The sequence below is a fragment of the Punica granatum genome, chromosome 1 (genome assembly GCF_007655135.1).
Source record: "Punica granatum isolate Tunisia-2019 chromosome 1, ASM765513v2, whole genome shotgun sequence".
Classification (NCBI taxonomy): domain Eukaryota; kingdom Viridiplantae; phylum Streptophyta; class Magnoliopsida; order Myrtales; family Lythraceae; genus Punica; species Punica granatum.
Genome location: NC_045127.1, coordinates 54,818,346 through 54,830,872, shown reverse-complemented (window position 1 = coordinate 54,830,872; position 12,527 = coordinate 54,818,346). Strand labels below are relative to the sequence as shown.

The 12,527-nt window shown below is 41.0% G+C and overlaps 2 protein-coding genes across 3 annotated transcripts; both read right to left on the bottom strand.

The window, feature by feature from the left end:
- Positions 1 to 2,075: 2,075 nt before the first annotated feature.
- On the bottom strand, positions 2,076 to 4,768 carry LOC116193107 (xanthoxin dehydrogenase). 2 transcript variants are annotated; one of them, XM_031521873.1, is made up of 5 exons: positions 4,587 to 4,768; positions 4,430 to 4,499; positions 3,483 to 3,549; positions 3,116 to 3,328; positions 2,076 to 2,856 (listed from the first exon to the last, which is right to left on the bottom strand). In XM_031521873.1, exons 1-5 carry the CDS (start codon positions 4,741 to 4,743, stop codon positions 2,380 to 2,382), a joined length of 984 nt encoding a protein of 327 aa, XP_031377733.1. In that variant the 5' UTR covers positions 4,744 to 4,768; the 3' UTR covers positions 2,076 to 2,379. The 2 variants fall into 2 exon arrangements, with proteins under 2 accessions (XP_031377733.1, XP_031377734.1); XM_031521874.1 differs by lacking the exons at positions 3,483 to 3,549; positions 4,430 to 4,499 and having other exon boundaries at positions 3,116 to 3,437; positions 4,587 to 4,748.
- A 3,844-nt stretch (positions 4,769 to 8,612) lies between these two features.
- Positions 8,613 to 12,424, bottom strand: LOC116193106 (U3 small nucleolar ribonucleoprotein protein IMP4). The gene is made up of 9 exons (XM_031521872.1): positions 12,074 to 12,424; positions 11,902 to 11,985; positions 11,383 to 11,492; positions 11,216 to 11,266; positions 10,919 to 11,062; positions 10,741 to 10,830; positions 10,299 to 10,405; positions 9,423 to 9,507; positions 8,613 to 9,168 (listed from the first exon to the last, which is right to left on the bottom strand). Exons 1-9 carry the CDS (start codon positions 12,183 to 12,185, stop codon positions 9,067 to 9,069), a joined length of 885 nt encoding a protein of 294 aa, XP_031377732.1. The 5' UTR covers positions 12,186 to 12,424; the 3' UTR covers positions 8,613 to 9,066.
- Between the last annotated feature and the right edge of the window lie 103 nt (positions 12,425 to 12,527).

Below are 12,527 nucleotides of genomic sequence, written 5' to 3'. Positions count from 1 at the left end.
GGAGGCCGGGGGAGGGGAGGGGAGGGCGGCAGATTGACAATAAAGAAAAGACCGGGGGTGGTGGGTCGGCGATGGTGGGCTGCCGGTGGACCCCAGTCCGAAATGTGCAGACGCTCCTCCCCTCCCCCCTCAGTACTTTGCACGCCCACATAGCATACGGACCTACATACATTATGCAATCGAATATTTATTTATTATGTTTTTATAGAGAAAAAAAAAAGTAAAGAAAAAGTAAAAATGGACCCACCTTGCCTTTTTTAAAATAATCTTTTCTCTTACGCCACCGGCCCAAACCCAAAAGGCTTCGCTTTCAAATTAAATGTAACTGATCTCACCACATACATTTCTTCTTTTCGTTTCACTCTCCTCGTGTATATTCTTAAACTATGTTAAAAGTTTTGTGTCAATTCTTTGGTTTTTGCCCAACATATATTTCATAATTAATATGCGTGGACATATCATTGTTGTAGAAAATATTAAATGAGATTATTAACGGACCAAAGTGACACGTGCTAGTTCCACATGATATTTTGGCATGCACTAAATGGAGACTTGTACATCATAATGTATGTATTAATCGCACCTATTAATTTCCGGTAGAGATGAGTAGTTCCTATGATTATTCTTGGTATATGTGTAGATTACCTGCTCAGACCAGGCATAAAAGTAGTACAGCGTAGACTTATACCTTATCCTTCGTCAAATTGAAAAGAGAAAAAAATTTGATATTGCGAATTAATATGTCTCATTTCTGAAAAATATAAAGAGATTCACAAATTTATAAGATATTGACTTTGATATCTTATCGGTTCAAACTTTTATATTAGAGAATAGTCCGATCAAATTAAATAAAAAATACTGATATTGAGAAATATTGTGCCTCACATCCTAAAAATATAAAGAGATTTACAAATTTATAAGAAATTGACTTTCACACCTTATCGATTCAAACTTTTATATATGAGAATATCTCAATGGAAATATTATTTTACAGATGTTATATTATTGAAATGATATATAAGGATTTTTTTGGCGTGCACTCCATTATTCGAAAGCCTAATAAACTCCAACTAATCCAGTCGAACCGGATCTGTCCACTATAAGGTAAAGCTCTCATACCGTTAATTTTCTCCACTCACAAAACTCGAATTCCTAGTTTAAGGATAATACGCGTCGAATCGTTTGAATCAACCTACGTTGGTTATATAAAGATATTTTACCGATTATTTTTTTCTATTACAAAAAAAATCTAAAACTTAATACAATAAAAGAGAAATCATAAATAACTAATAAATGATACGAATAATCCTACTAAATATCAAACGTGGGATCTCTAAATTAACAAGCGAGATCGTGCGCCATTACACTATATCCTCTTTTGAAATGCATGAAACAAGCAGAGGTCCGGCCTCAATTCACGGAAAAGAAAGCAGAAAACCGGAAACAATTTGAATCAATAAAACCATTTTATTTTCTTGCCTTTCCTTTTTTCTTTTTTGGGTTACTTTTGGATAGACATAGAGAGAGAGAGAGATCCGACAATGAAACTGTGGTTCCGTTGCCGTCCGTTGCGAAGACAGACTACTCTACTTATTAGCAGCGCCACCACGTGCGGTGGAGCGTCGCTGTTTCCAGACAAAAACAAGAAGGAAAAAAATATATATATATATACACACACACACACATATAACTCATTAAGAAATAAATACACCCGTACGCATGTATAATGTATTACATATATTCTAAGGTAACATATTATGACTGAATAACAAATGTAAATGAGAGTGGTTATCGTACACCCAAAAAAAGAAAGAGGAAGGTGAGAGTGGGTTTCCTGATCAGTTTAGATGGATCAGATTTATATGCTACACTACACCTCATGTAAAAGCAAATAGCAATTTTCAAAGATTAGCAAAAGCAGCTTTAATTATATGATGCGATGCAATTAAAAAGTTTAAGCAAAGATCGGCGGGCCGGCTAACTGCTTTTTGTCCTTTGCTTCCCTATTCCTATCTCAGATTCAGTAATTTAGAAAAAAAAAAAAAAAAAAAGAAGCTTAATCAATTAACAATTAGTTTGAGGAATTGCACTTATCATTGTAATTATTATTAGTTCATCATAAGATCGATCAGCCGCCAGCATCTGACGTAATTAAGTTCTTCACCGGATCAAAATCGTGCCGAAATAATAATGTCAAAAGTCGCAAGGAATTAGTCTGGTCTTAGAAGCACGATTTATAGTAGTTCCCTTAGATCCCACCTTTGCTTATTGCATTAGACGTACATATAAAGTGTGCCGGGCAACAGTTGTGGTCTGATTTCATCAGCAACCACAACTGACCTCGATCGCTCAGATATCTTCAATTAGTGCCGAGTATCATCATCTAAAGACTTTCAGACTGTGGTTGGTGCAGGTGAAGCCTCCATCGACCATAAGATTATCACCGCTCACGTACCTTGCCTCATCGCTTGCCAAGAACAGGACAGCATTCGCCACATCGTCCGGCATCAGCTCAACCCCTTGGAGGTTTGCATGGCTTTTAGTGAAGGTGCGGAAGCCCGCCCTGGCGTCTTCAGTCCTCTCATCCTCGGGCAGGTGGGCCAGGGCCAGCTCCGTAAGCACAGCATAGGGGGAAACGCAGTTCACGCGGATCCCGTGCTTCCCCAACTCCGCAGCAACGCTCCTCGTCAGCCCCAGGACCGCGTGCTTCGATCCTGTATAGGCATGGGGTCCGAGTCCCCCGGTGGTGCCCGAGACGCTGCAGAGGGAAACGATCGATCCCTTCTTCAGTGGGATCATGATCCGAGAGGCATGCTTCATCCCGAGGAACACTCCCTTCACATTCACATCGAAAACCTATCAAAAGACAAATACATCATCACTTCTTCATCGGGCAAGAATTCAACTTTCACCTCAACTGGCTGCAGTCCTCCGGGTTTTCACATGATATTATCAGAATACAACCTGATTGTTTGCCTCCCAAACATTCAATTTACATATATATATATATATATATTTATATAGATCAGGTGCGCATTGATTAACTAATATAAGATCTCAGTCTGGTCTCTTCTAGCAAGCTTTAGCTTTAAATCAATCTCCGTTTTCACAGTACCTTCTCGAAATCAAGCATGTCCGAGTGGCGGATATCAGGGCAAGGTGGGCCTGAGAGCCCCGCATTGTTGACCATTATATCAAGTGTCCCGAACCTTTCGACCGTGAGATTGACTGCTCGGGAAACATCTTCTTCGGATGTTACGTCACAGTAGAGATAGTGAATGTTGGGGTCGCCAGCAAAGTAATCAAGGACCCGCTGTCCAAGATTGTCCTGGACATCAACGAAACACACTTTAGCGCCATGTTTGTGGAATAGACGTACAATACTCTCTCCGATGCCTGAGGCCCCGCCAGTGACTAAGGCGACTTTCCCTTGTAACCTGGAGATAAAAATCATCAATTTTCTTAAGTGCTGAATTAGTTACCCTTTGAATGAGGTCAATGATCAGAACTCGGGAACAGACAAGTTCGTCTAAGAATACAGCTCTGTTTCTGTAACCATGTGAAGACGTCTCAATCACAATGAGAATGAAACTGATCTCCGGCGTTTAAACACTGAAAGGCAAGACCAGAGTATCAAACTTATTTCTGTCAAACTAGCTAAACATAATCATGGCCATATGACTTCAATGGACCCTGCGAAGCACGTAATAGACATGGGAAAAGCAATCAAACTGAAGCACTGAGAAAACTGTTTCATATGAACGAATTTGACAACTACTTGCTGACTAATATCTCTTAACAAGAAAAAAAGTCGCAGAAATCAAAAGTTCAGCGTGTAATACTGTATAATTGGAGAATTGTGTATCAGGATCCCATCTTTTCCGTGGCCCTCCCATCCCCAATTTCAACACGAGGAGATGAAAATAATAAATGACTAGAGAGTTCATTCCGCTATTTTCAGGGGGGAAAAAAAAAAGAGTGATGCTTCCACTATAGTTTTTCGGTTTCTCCTTAATTCACAGTATCATTCGGAAAATACTATTGTTCAACGGCGAATATTTCACCAAAAAATGATTGAATGTGCTTATCCTCTACTGAATAAAGATAACGAATAAGTTGGAAACTCCAAGATGAGAAACACTGGAACATGGGCAATCAAAGACTCCTGTGATTTGATAAAACCCAATAAGAACTTCAACTTCTAATTGAACAGCATAGAAGCTCAGTACTTTAAGTGCTCAAGTAAGTCCAAAAGAGGATTTTATTCATAGATTGGTTGAGAACTCGATCTCCGCATGCCATCAATCGGGGGCATCCATTTATGTCCACAAGCATCATGAAGAACAGGGAAACAATCAACAGATTCGGAACACAAGCTCAATTCACATGCAGTCAAGGAAAAAAGGGACAGGCTTTGCATACAACCCACTTGCTGTCTGGCCCAGAATCAGAACCCTCGTAAATTAGACGGACACCATTGAAGCTCACACCAAGCAGATCTGAAGCAAGTCAAGTATTTAGGAGCTAGCTAAAGGCCCCAGTAAATGGAGATTGGTGACAGACAACTGGGTTGCGGTACACAATACCTTTGGAATGAGGGTAAAGAGCTGCTGCCACTGGAGCTGGACATGGCTTCTTCTCACTGCTAATCGAGCTTCCTTCTCTGCACCACAGGCAGCTCAGTCGGGGCCGGAGGAAGTTGATTGATGACTTCAATGGAGGCAATTTCGTGGCAAATTTCATCCTTCACTTATTTTTTTACATCAATTTCATCGCCGACTTTGTACTTTTGCATCAATTTCATCCATAATTTTACACTTTTACATCAATTTAATCCCTAACATTTTAGTTACATTAAATTAGTCATCGACGTTGCACGATTACATCAATTTAGTCCCTGACTTTGCATAGTTAGATCAGTTAGTGTTATAGTTGCATCAATCTGGTCCTTTTGTGGGGTGATTGCATCGATCAGGTCCAAATGCTACATTAATTTGGTCTCATGCCACATCAATTTGGTCTCGTCGTTAAGTATAGTCCCTGACGGCGTTAGAAGGTGCAAATTGTTACATCAATTTGACCCTCATGCTACATCAAATTAGTCCCCACGCTATTTCAAGGTGGCTATCCTCATCCTCGTCATCGAGAGGCTCTTCAGCAAACGGGAAAGGGATCGAGATGCACAACGTCCTTAGCACATTGGATGATCTTCTCGATTTTATCCTCCTCCTCGTCAGGGTTCGAGCAGCTAGGGTCTCGATCTCGGCCGTCGCAAGCGAGCGATATCCCTGAGGGGAACATATTCGCAGAAGTCACAAAAGGAGAAGATGATAAGGACGATGAAGGATGAAGGGAACCTCTGATAACAACGATTGAGTCAAATTCCTTCAGCTTTTTCTTGCTCGATGGCAGTGGGGGTTGCCTTGTCCACGGCTTCCCCATGATGGTAGGCCCAAACGGGGTGTAGCAGGCCTCTCAAAGCCTCAAAGGCTTTACTTTCAAGGTCTCAGTGTAGCTGTACTTGAACTCTAAAGAGCCATGTCTATAATGTAAGAGACCCTATCATCGGTCAAGGCCACATTGGCGGTTCTGTTGACCAAAGCTTGGTCGTCAGTGTCCGTGCTGCCGGCTATCTGTGTCTTTTGGACTCTGGAAATCTTCTTGAAGGCCGGGTGGGGTTGGGAGTATTTCGACTTCCTGCTCGGGATTGAGGGGCTCGAGGGAGAGGACGAATTACTAGTGGACTTGAAGGTAGCGTCAGAGGAGGGTTGGGCGGTGTCAGGGTCATCAATTTGGGCCATTTTGGTGGCAGAATTGAAGCAACGCTCACGGCGAATGTCGTCCTCGATCTCATACTGGGAGCAACGGTACTCATTGAAGCGCTCAGCATTGGCGTTGTTCCACCGGGAGAAACGAATTTTCGTCGGTGGCTGGTAGCAGATGGCGTCGAGGTAGGGCAGCTGGAGGTTGGAGTTGAGCTTCTGTGGGGGCAAAGATGGGGAATAGGAAGGTGAACTTCAGCGCAATTAGAAGCTGTCCAATAGAGTTTCTGGCAAGAAAAGACTAGATGTCTTACTCCTTTCCGGGATATCCACTGAAAACAAAGAAACCAAACGCTGCCATTTCAATAGCAGATGAAGAGGAAGACGAAGGAAAGGAAGAGGAAGAGGAAGAGGAAAAGGAAGACGAAGGAGATAAAATTCGTTTGAAGTGAGACTGTGGAACAAAAAAGAATGGGAGAGAAAGAGAGAGAGAGGGTAGAGGAAAAAGATGATAATTTGAGATTACATCAATTTGTCAAGTCGTTACATCAATTCAATCCCTAACGAAATTAACGGAATAGTAACACCTTCTGTCTCTCAGCCACTCAGACTAAATTGATGTACGGGGAATCGATCTGATGTAACGTCAAAACTCAGGGACTTGTGTTGCAAAAGTCATGGGTTAAATTGATGTAACCATACAAAGTCATGGACGAATGTAATGTAATTGTACAAAGTCATGGACTAAATTGATATAATCGCAAAGTTATGGACGAAATTGATGCAAAATTGCAAAGTCAGGGATGAATTTGATGAAAAAAATAAGTCAGGGACGAAATTGATACAACCTACGAAAGTCAGGGACGAAATTGCCTATCTACTATTTATATAATTACAAATGCAGACATACCATTTTCTTGATAAATATCAGGGTAAATTGCGCTAGTGGTTCAAAAAGTTTTACGAATGTTTCAATATAGTACAAAAAAAATTTGTTTGCTACTTGATGGCACAAAATGTTTCAAAGTGGTTTCAGTATAGTACAAACCGTCATCTCGCCATTGATGCCGTCAAACCATCCTTTACAAGATCTGTAAATTTTGCACCGTCATGTAATTTACGTAAAATATTTTGTATTATTAAATTACAACTTCAAAATATTTTGCACCATCATGTAACGTTCCACAAAAACCGATTTTGCACCATCAGCGTCGGCTTGACAACGTCAATGGCGAGATGACAGTTTGTATTATACTGAAACAATTTTGAAACATTTTGTACTATTAAGTAGCAAAAAAAATTTTTATACCATATTGAAATATTTATAAAAATTTTTGGACCACCAGTGCAATTTACCATAAATATTAAGATAATGACAGATTCTTTCTTTTTGATAGGCATTAATGGCAGACTCTAACATCGCTATTGTGGACTGAATTGACAATATAGTCCCTGCTAGATACACCTCGCTAGAAATTGGTTCCTAAAAGATTTTTTGTATACTAATTAGTTCCATTGTTTGAAACTTCAGTACAAACAAATCCCTCCATCCAAGTTTTCAACAGGTCCTCACAAAAAATGTTAATTTGGCATGTTATCCTCTCAGTTGGCTTGTTAAGAGCCACGCTTTCAATAAATCTATCCAAAACCACTCGTTTTGGATAACTTATTAATTTCTTTAAATCGGCAAGTCTCAGTGTAGTGTAGTGGTCAGTATTGGGCCTCGATCTCCCTCTCCAACCTTTTCTCTCTTTAAAAAAGAATCCTTTTAAAAAGTTTTCTCATTCTTTTTTTTCGAAAATATTATGCATTTTCTAAGATTAAAAAACTCACTCAAAAAATTTTAAAATGATCTTTCTAACTACAAAGTTGAGAAAAGTTAAAAGTGTCTATAAATTAATCTCTAATAAGTTTTGTTTTTGGCCTTATTTAGGAGTAAAGTTGAGACCCCTTTTCCCCCGAAATTAACCCTTAAAACATAATAACAAAAATAATTAATAATAAAAGAAATTATAAAATGGCAGTAATGCAACTTTGCCGTACGAATAGGGGCAATACCGTCCTAACGTATATCGGAGTAGGAATTCATTTTACCCGCCTTCTCTCGTCACACACAACTCTCGCGCGTCGCGGTGTAAAGCACGGCAGTAGACATCAACGTAGACTCTCGCTTCGCTTCGCTTCACTTCTCCATCTCCTTCTCCGGGAGGCACCGGAACCTACGACGTCAAGCGCCACCGAGTATCCAGCTCGGTGACAAGCCCGTCGAGTCGAAACCGTGATCCACTCTCCCCCGCTCCATCACCTTGTCGGAGTATCAGCGCGACCGCCTCACCAAAATCGCCGCCGCTAATTGCCACAAGTCCGCCGACGATGTGGAGGAGAAGCAGCAGTTCGCTCCTGAGCTCGTCAAGGAGATTTACGAGACCGAGCTGCTGGTTAAGACGGGGAGGAGCTCCAGCGGGTGAACCGGTATTTGGAGAATTAGCGGCGGCCGAACTTCGATTTTGAGGCGGCGACCTTCCAGCATGTCATGTGGATGATTCTCATGGTTCAATGAGAAGGCAACGTGTCTCTTTACACAACGTAGTTAGGGCTTAAAGTTTCAGCATATGTCTCGCTGGTTCGGGTTATGCAATTTAGTGATGGATGAACAGAGCTTGGGCAGGACCTGTTTCTCAATTTCGCGTTTGTCGGTTAGGGGGTTTGAACTCCAGGACAAATTACGCTCAGAACGCCCCTTCTCCTTGGTCGCATCAAAACGAGGGGGTGGCTGAATATATCGTTGGTGTCCATATATACACATGCGTCTACTATGGCAAGTAAAATTTCTTTATTGACAACTTACGATGGCCAGAAAGCTTCTGATTCGTAATGTTATCAACCCGCAGCGTGTTCCCAAGTTCCAGGGTGATGGGGCTTCTCTGTTCAGTTAACTCTTCTTCTCCAACTTCTACTTTGGTTGCTATACTTCTTACAGGTTACCACCGTTGATAAGTTTCAAGGGCAGCAAACAAAATGAATTTATTTTGTTCTCTCTCATGCATACCCGCTTTGTCGGTCACCTTTATTGACCCAGGTTGGCTGTGCCAAAATTGGATTATTACGTGTTCTGCCGGCCGGCTTTCTGAATTCTATTTGAGCAATGTTATGAACTCCAGCCAACCTTTCATCTTCTACTTAAGACACCAGGTAATGAGCCGAGATCAGTGCAATACTACAAGACCCCGATAGACAATTCACGGCACAGAATCCCCAAAAAAAAAAATGACAATGATAAATTAGTATAAAGCCAAATATATAGCTAATTAATCGCCAATAAATTTCGCTTCCGTGACGTGTTCATATATGGCCGGATAACCCATTCGATCTGGGCCTCACTCTGGTCCACCGTACCCAACTTTATCTGCAATACAACACGGAAAACATGCCTCCAGTTACTGTTAGACCGACACCTAGGGCTTACTTAAAAGGACGAAAGGGGATTAGTAGGATAGATATGTGCTTCTATTGTTCTAATGGAGCTAAGAATTAATCCATTGCATTACTACTTGATAAATTTATCTGAAAGCATAAACTCAAAATAAAAGGTACAAAAGGGTGGAAAACCTTGATAATGACTAATTGACAATAGCATGAATTAGCATCTTGCAAATTTACCTGATAAAGGCGAAGTTCAAACCGAGGACCAATCTCTTTGAGCTCAAGGGATTTTGGACCACCATGCTTCTCGTAAATATGATGCCTGCACATATATACAGAAATGGCATACTTCAGAAAAATGGCTCCTACATGCCAAAGTAATCGTTAATACCCATTAACTTTACATGGCAAAGGCTAAAATTATGCATCCATCCAGTTCCACTCAAAATAGTCACACCCTTAGAAGGAGGCGGATTACAAATGAGGAACCATGTTAGTAGATGAAAAAAGGATGGTGAAAAACATGGAGGGTACAAAGAGATAGAAACAATCAAGAGGATCATGCTATCTGACATCTAGACTCTACACTAAAAGGGAGGCAGGGGGCAAAAGGAACACAAAGGATGGGGTGGTTGGCCACTGGCAATAAGAGCTGCAATCTAAATTAAACTTCTACGGTGCCAGTTGAAGGAAATTGTTCACAAGTTCCAGCCACATGCAAAAGTCTGTTGGCCATATTCAATAATATACAAGCCCTAAAAGGATTGCCAAAGAAACTTCCTAATCCTGAGAATTAAATGATGATGAATGAAGTAGAATTTCTAGCTGCTTGCTCTAAAAGTTATTTACCAAAATATACTTACCATAAAAGTTCAAATTCTGTGAATAATGATTCTTGATCCTAAGTTCACAGACACACACACATTTACAGACATATATATGTTTTTGCATTTCTCTTTGCCTGAAAACATCTGTACGCCATTATTGTGCAACATGAAGACACCTCACAAAGTTGATAAAAATCTAGAGAAAATGCATCCACATTGACATTGATCTCTGCTACATAAAAAACAAATTGCAAGTCAAATAGGAACTAACAGCCTGTGCACCAACCTGAATGAAATATAATCAGATTGATTTGAAAAAGTAATGATCCGCTTGGAATCGGGCTTTGGCACTGGAAATAGATGCTTCAAAATATTCGCAGTCCTCTCTCCCAACTGTAAAATGGTAAAAGGGACACGCATATACAAAGTCAAAGCACGATCCCTTGAGATCGGTCAATAGGTCAACTGCAAATGCTAATAGCAGTTACAGATCCATCAAGTGAAAAAATAATAGACACTTCATTCACCATGCTCAAACATGTAGTCTCAAACCAGCAATTAATGTATTAGTTAAAGAAAAACATCAGTAGCAAAGTGCCTCCAGGTGAAATGCTTGGAGCTTGAAAATATATTTTAAGAGCCCAAAAGTAATGATGAGAACGTTAAAACAGCTGGGAGAGGAACGATAGATTCCAGAGGACACGTATTTTTAAAACACACACAATTACCTTCGTTGAGAAGTTGTTAAGAATCAGATGGGGGTACACCTCTGGCATTGTGCCAATTGCTTTTTTGTCTTTGATGTCATGCCTCGTAACCTATATAGGGACAGAACACACTTAACATGATAACCTAGCGTACTAAGAGCCTAACTCAAAGAGCAAAAAGCGGAATATTAATACTCACCACATTCAGTAATCCAAAGTACGCAGTTGGACCAAAAGGAAGGTGGGTTATAGTTAAACCATCGGGAACCCCACGATGCTCATGAACTAAAATGACATCAGTGAAATCATGACTGCGGCAAGTTTCAATAATTTCAGATATAACCTGCATCAAGAAGGGGCAGGCCAAATAGATTGCATGTGAGTGCAATAATCTTTAAAAATCTATATATTTATAATAGCTAAGCAAATTAAGCAGAAAAAGGGCATATATGGAACCAGAAAGCCAGAACATCAGAGTGAAGAATCAGTTGAGAACCTGACTACCACGGTTCATTCTCTGAGCATTGGGGAAGAGAAATTTCAATTCCTGCGACGTCAATGAACGCCAGCATAGGATTTATTAGAAATCTAAATATTCATTGCCAGCAGAGAGTCCCAAGCAAATAACGCGAATCTGTAAATTCAACATCACCCAAAACACACCTTCACAAACTGCGTAAGAGGAGCACTAGGGTTCCTAGATGTTGTAAGCAGAATCTTTGGATCCTTTTCGGTCGCATTCGCATACTCATCATCTATGTGAGTTCTGGGGACTGCATGTCAGCAAGCAAAACAAGGCATACCTTACAACGGGTGGTGGTGAAAAATATAATGATTATGACAAGAAGAGGGGAAACGAGATTCTGACACGTACACCCAAGGTATCTGATGCCAACTCAATCAATGCATGGGTATATATATATATATATAAGAAATGCAGCAACATTTTCTGGTCCGCAACCGTGATGGAACAAAAGTACATATAAACTCTGAGAATAAATATATATTCATACACCATCCACGCCTACATTTCCAGCAACTACACAGTTATCGGATCTTCACCTCCAACAGAAGCAACGAATCAGGCGAAATTAACAAAAAGAGGCTGCAAATTAACGTCATTACAACCTCGATGCATTCTGTGGCAGCCAAACAACAAAAAGACCTGGCGACGCACATTACCTGCAGTATTCTCGTCCTCAAGGTCGATTTCCGCGCGAAGCGCATCCGCCTCGTTATGCAACTCAGTAGGAATCGGCTTACCCTCTGCATAAGGCAAACAAATGGAATACTGAACACAGACCGGCGAAACTGAAGAGATCGCATATCACTATAACATCGAGGAATCAATCACCTTCTAGGGCTTGCTTCATCTTCCGCTTCTTCTCGTAGAGCAGTCGCTCCTTGCCTTCGAGGTTTTTCCGGTAGAGATACTCCCTACGGAGTCTGATGTTCCGGCGCAGCATTTCTGCAATTGATGGGAATCGACGGAAGATGGCGCCGGAGTGGAAGAAGCTCTGCGAGGGTTTTGCGGAAGCTCAAGCTCACCTCAGCTCAGAGGTTTTGCGAGGGAAGAGAGGAAAACAGAGACACAGGAGGAGACGAGCCAGAAAAGGGTTTTAGGTTTAGGTTTTATATATTTGCTTCCGAGCGCGCTGCTCCTCTTTACAAACCCGAACCAAACGAACCGATTTTTTTGTTCGGTTTGGATCGGATTTCGGATCAACCCAAATAGTGCACACCCATTTCATCACGATCAGGCCCATCCCAGTTGGGATTGGGCCGGGTCGGTTCTGGAGCTGAACCTC

What these genes read in the sequence shown, in the direction of transcription:
- LOC116193107 (XM_031521873.1), bottom strand. Translation starts at nt 4,743, where the DNA reads ATGAAATTTGCCACGAAATTGCCTCCATTGAAGTCATCAATCAACTTC. An exon ending in GATTCTGGGCCAGACAGCAA is followed by an intron (nt 3,550 to 4,429) that starts GTGGGTTGTATG and finishes ACATGGTTACAG; the next exon opens with AAACAGAGCTGTATTCTTAG. An exon ending in TCATTGACCTCATTCAAAGG is followed by an intron (nt 3,329 to 3,482) that starts GTAACTAATTCA and finishes GTTGATGTCCAG; the next exon opens with GACAATCTTGGACAGCGGGT.
- LOC116193106 (XM_031521872.1), bottom strand. Translation starts at nt 12,185, where the DNA reads ATGCTGCGCCGGAACATCAGACTCCGTAGGGAGTATCTCTACCGGAAA. An exon ending in GATGAAGCAAGCCCTAGAAG is followed by an intron (nt 11,986 to 12,073) that starts GTGATTGATTCC and finishes TGCCTTATGCAG; the next exon opens with AGGGTAAGCCGATTCCTACT. An exon ending in ACTTTGGATTACTGAATGTG is followed by an intron (nt 10,831 to 10,918) that starts GTGAGTATTAAT and finishes GTCCCTATATAG; the next exon opens with GTTACGAGGCATGACATCAA.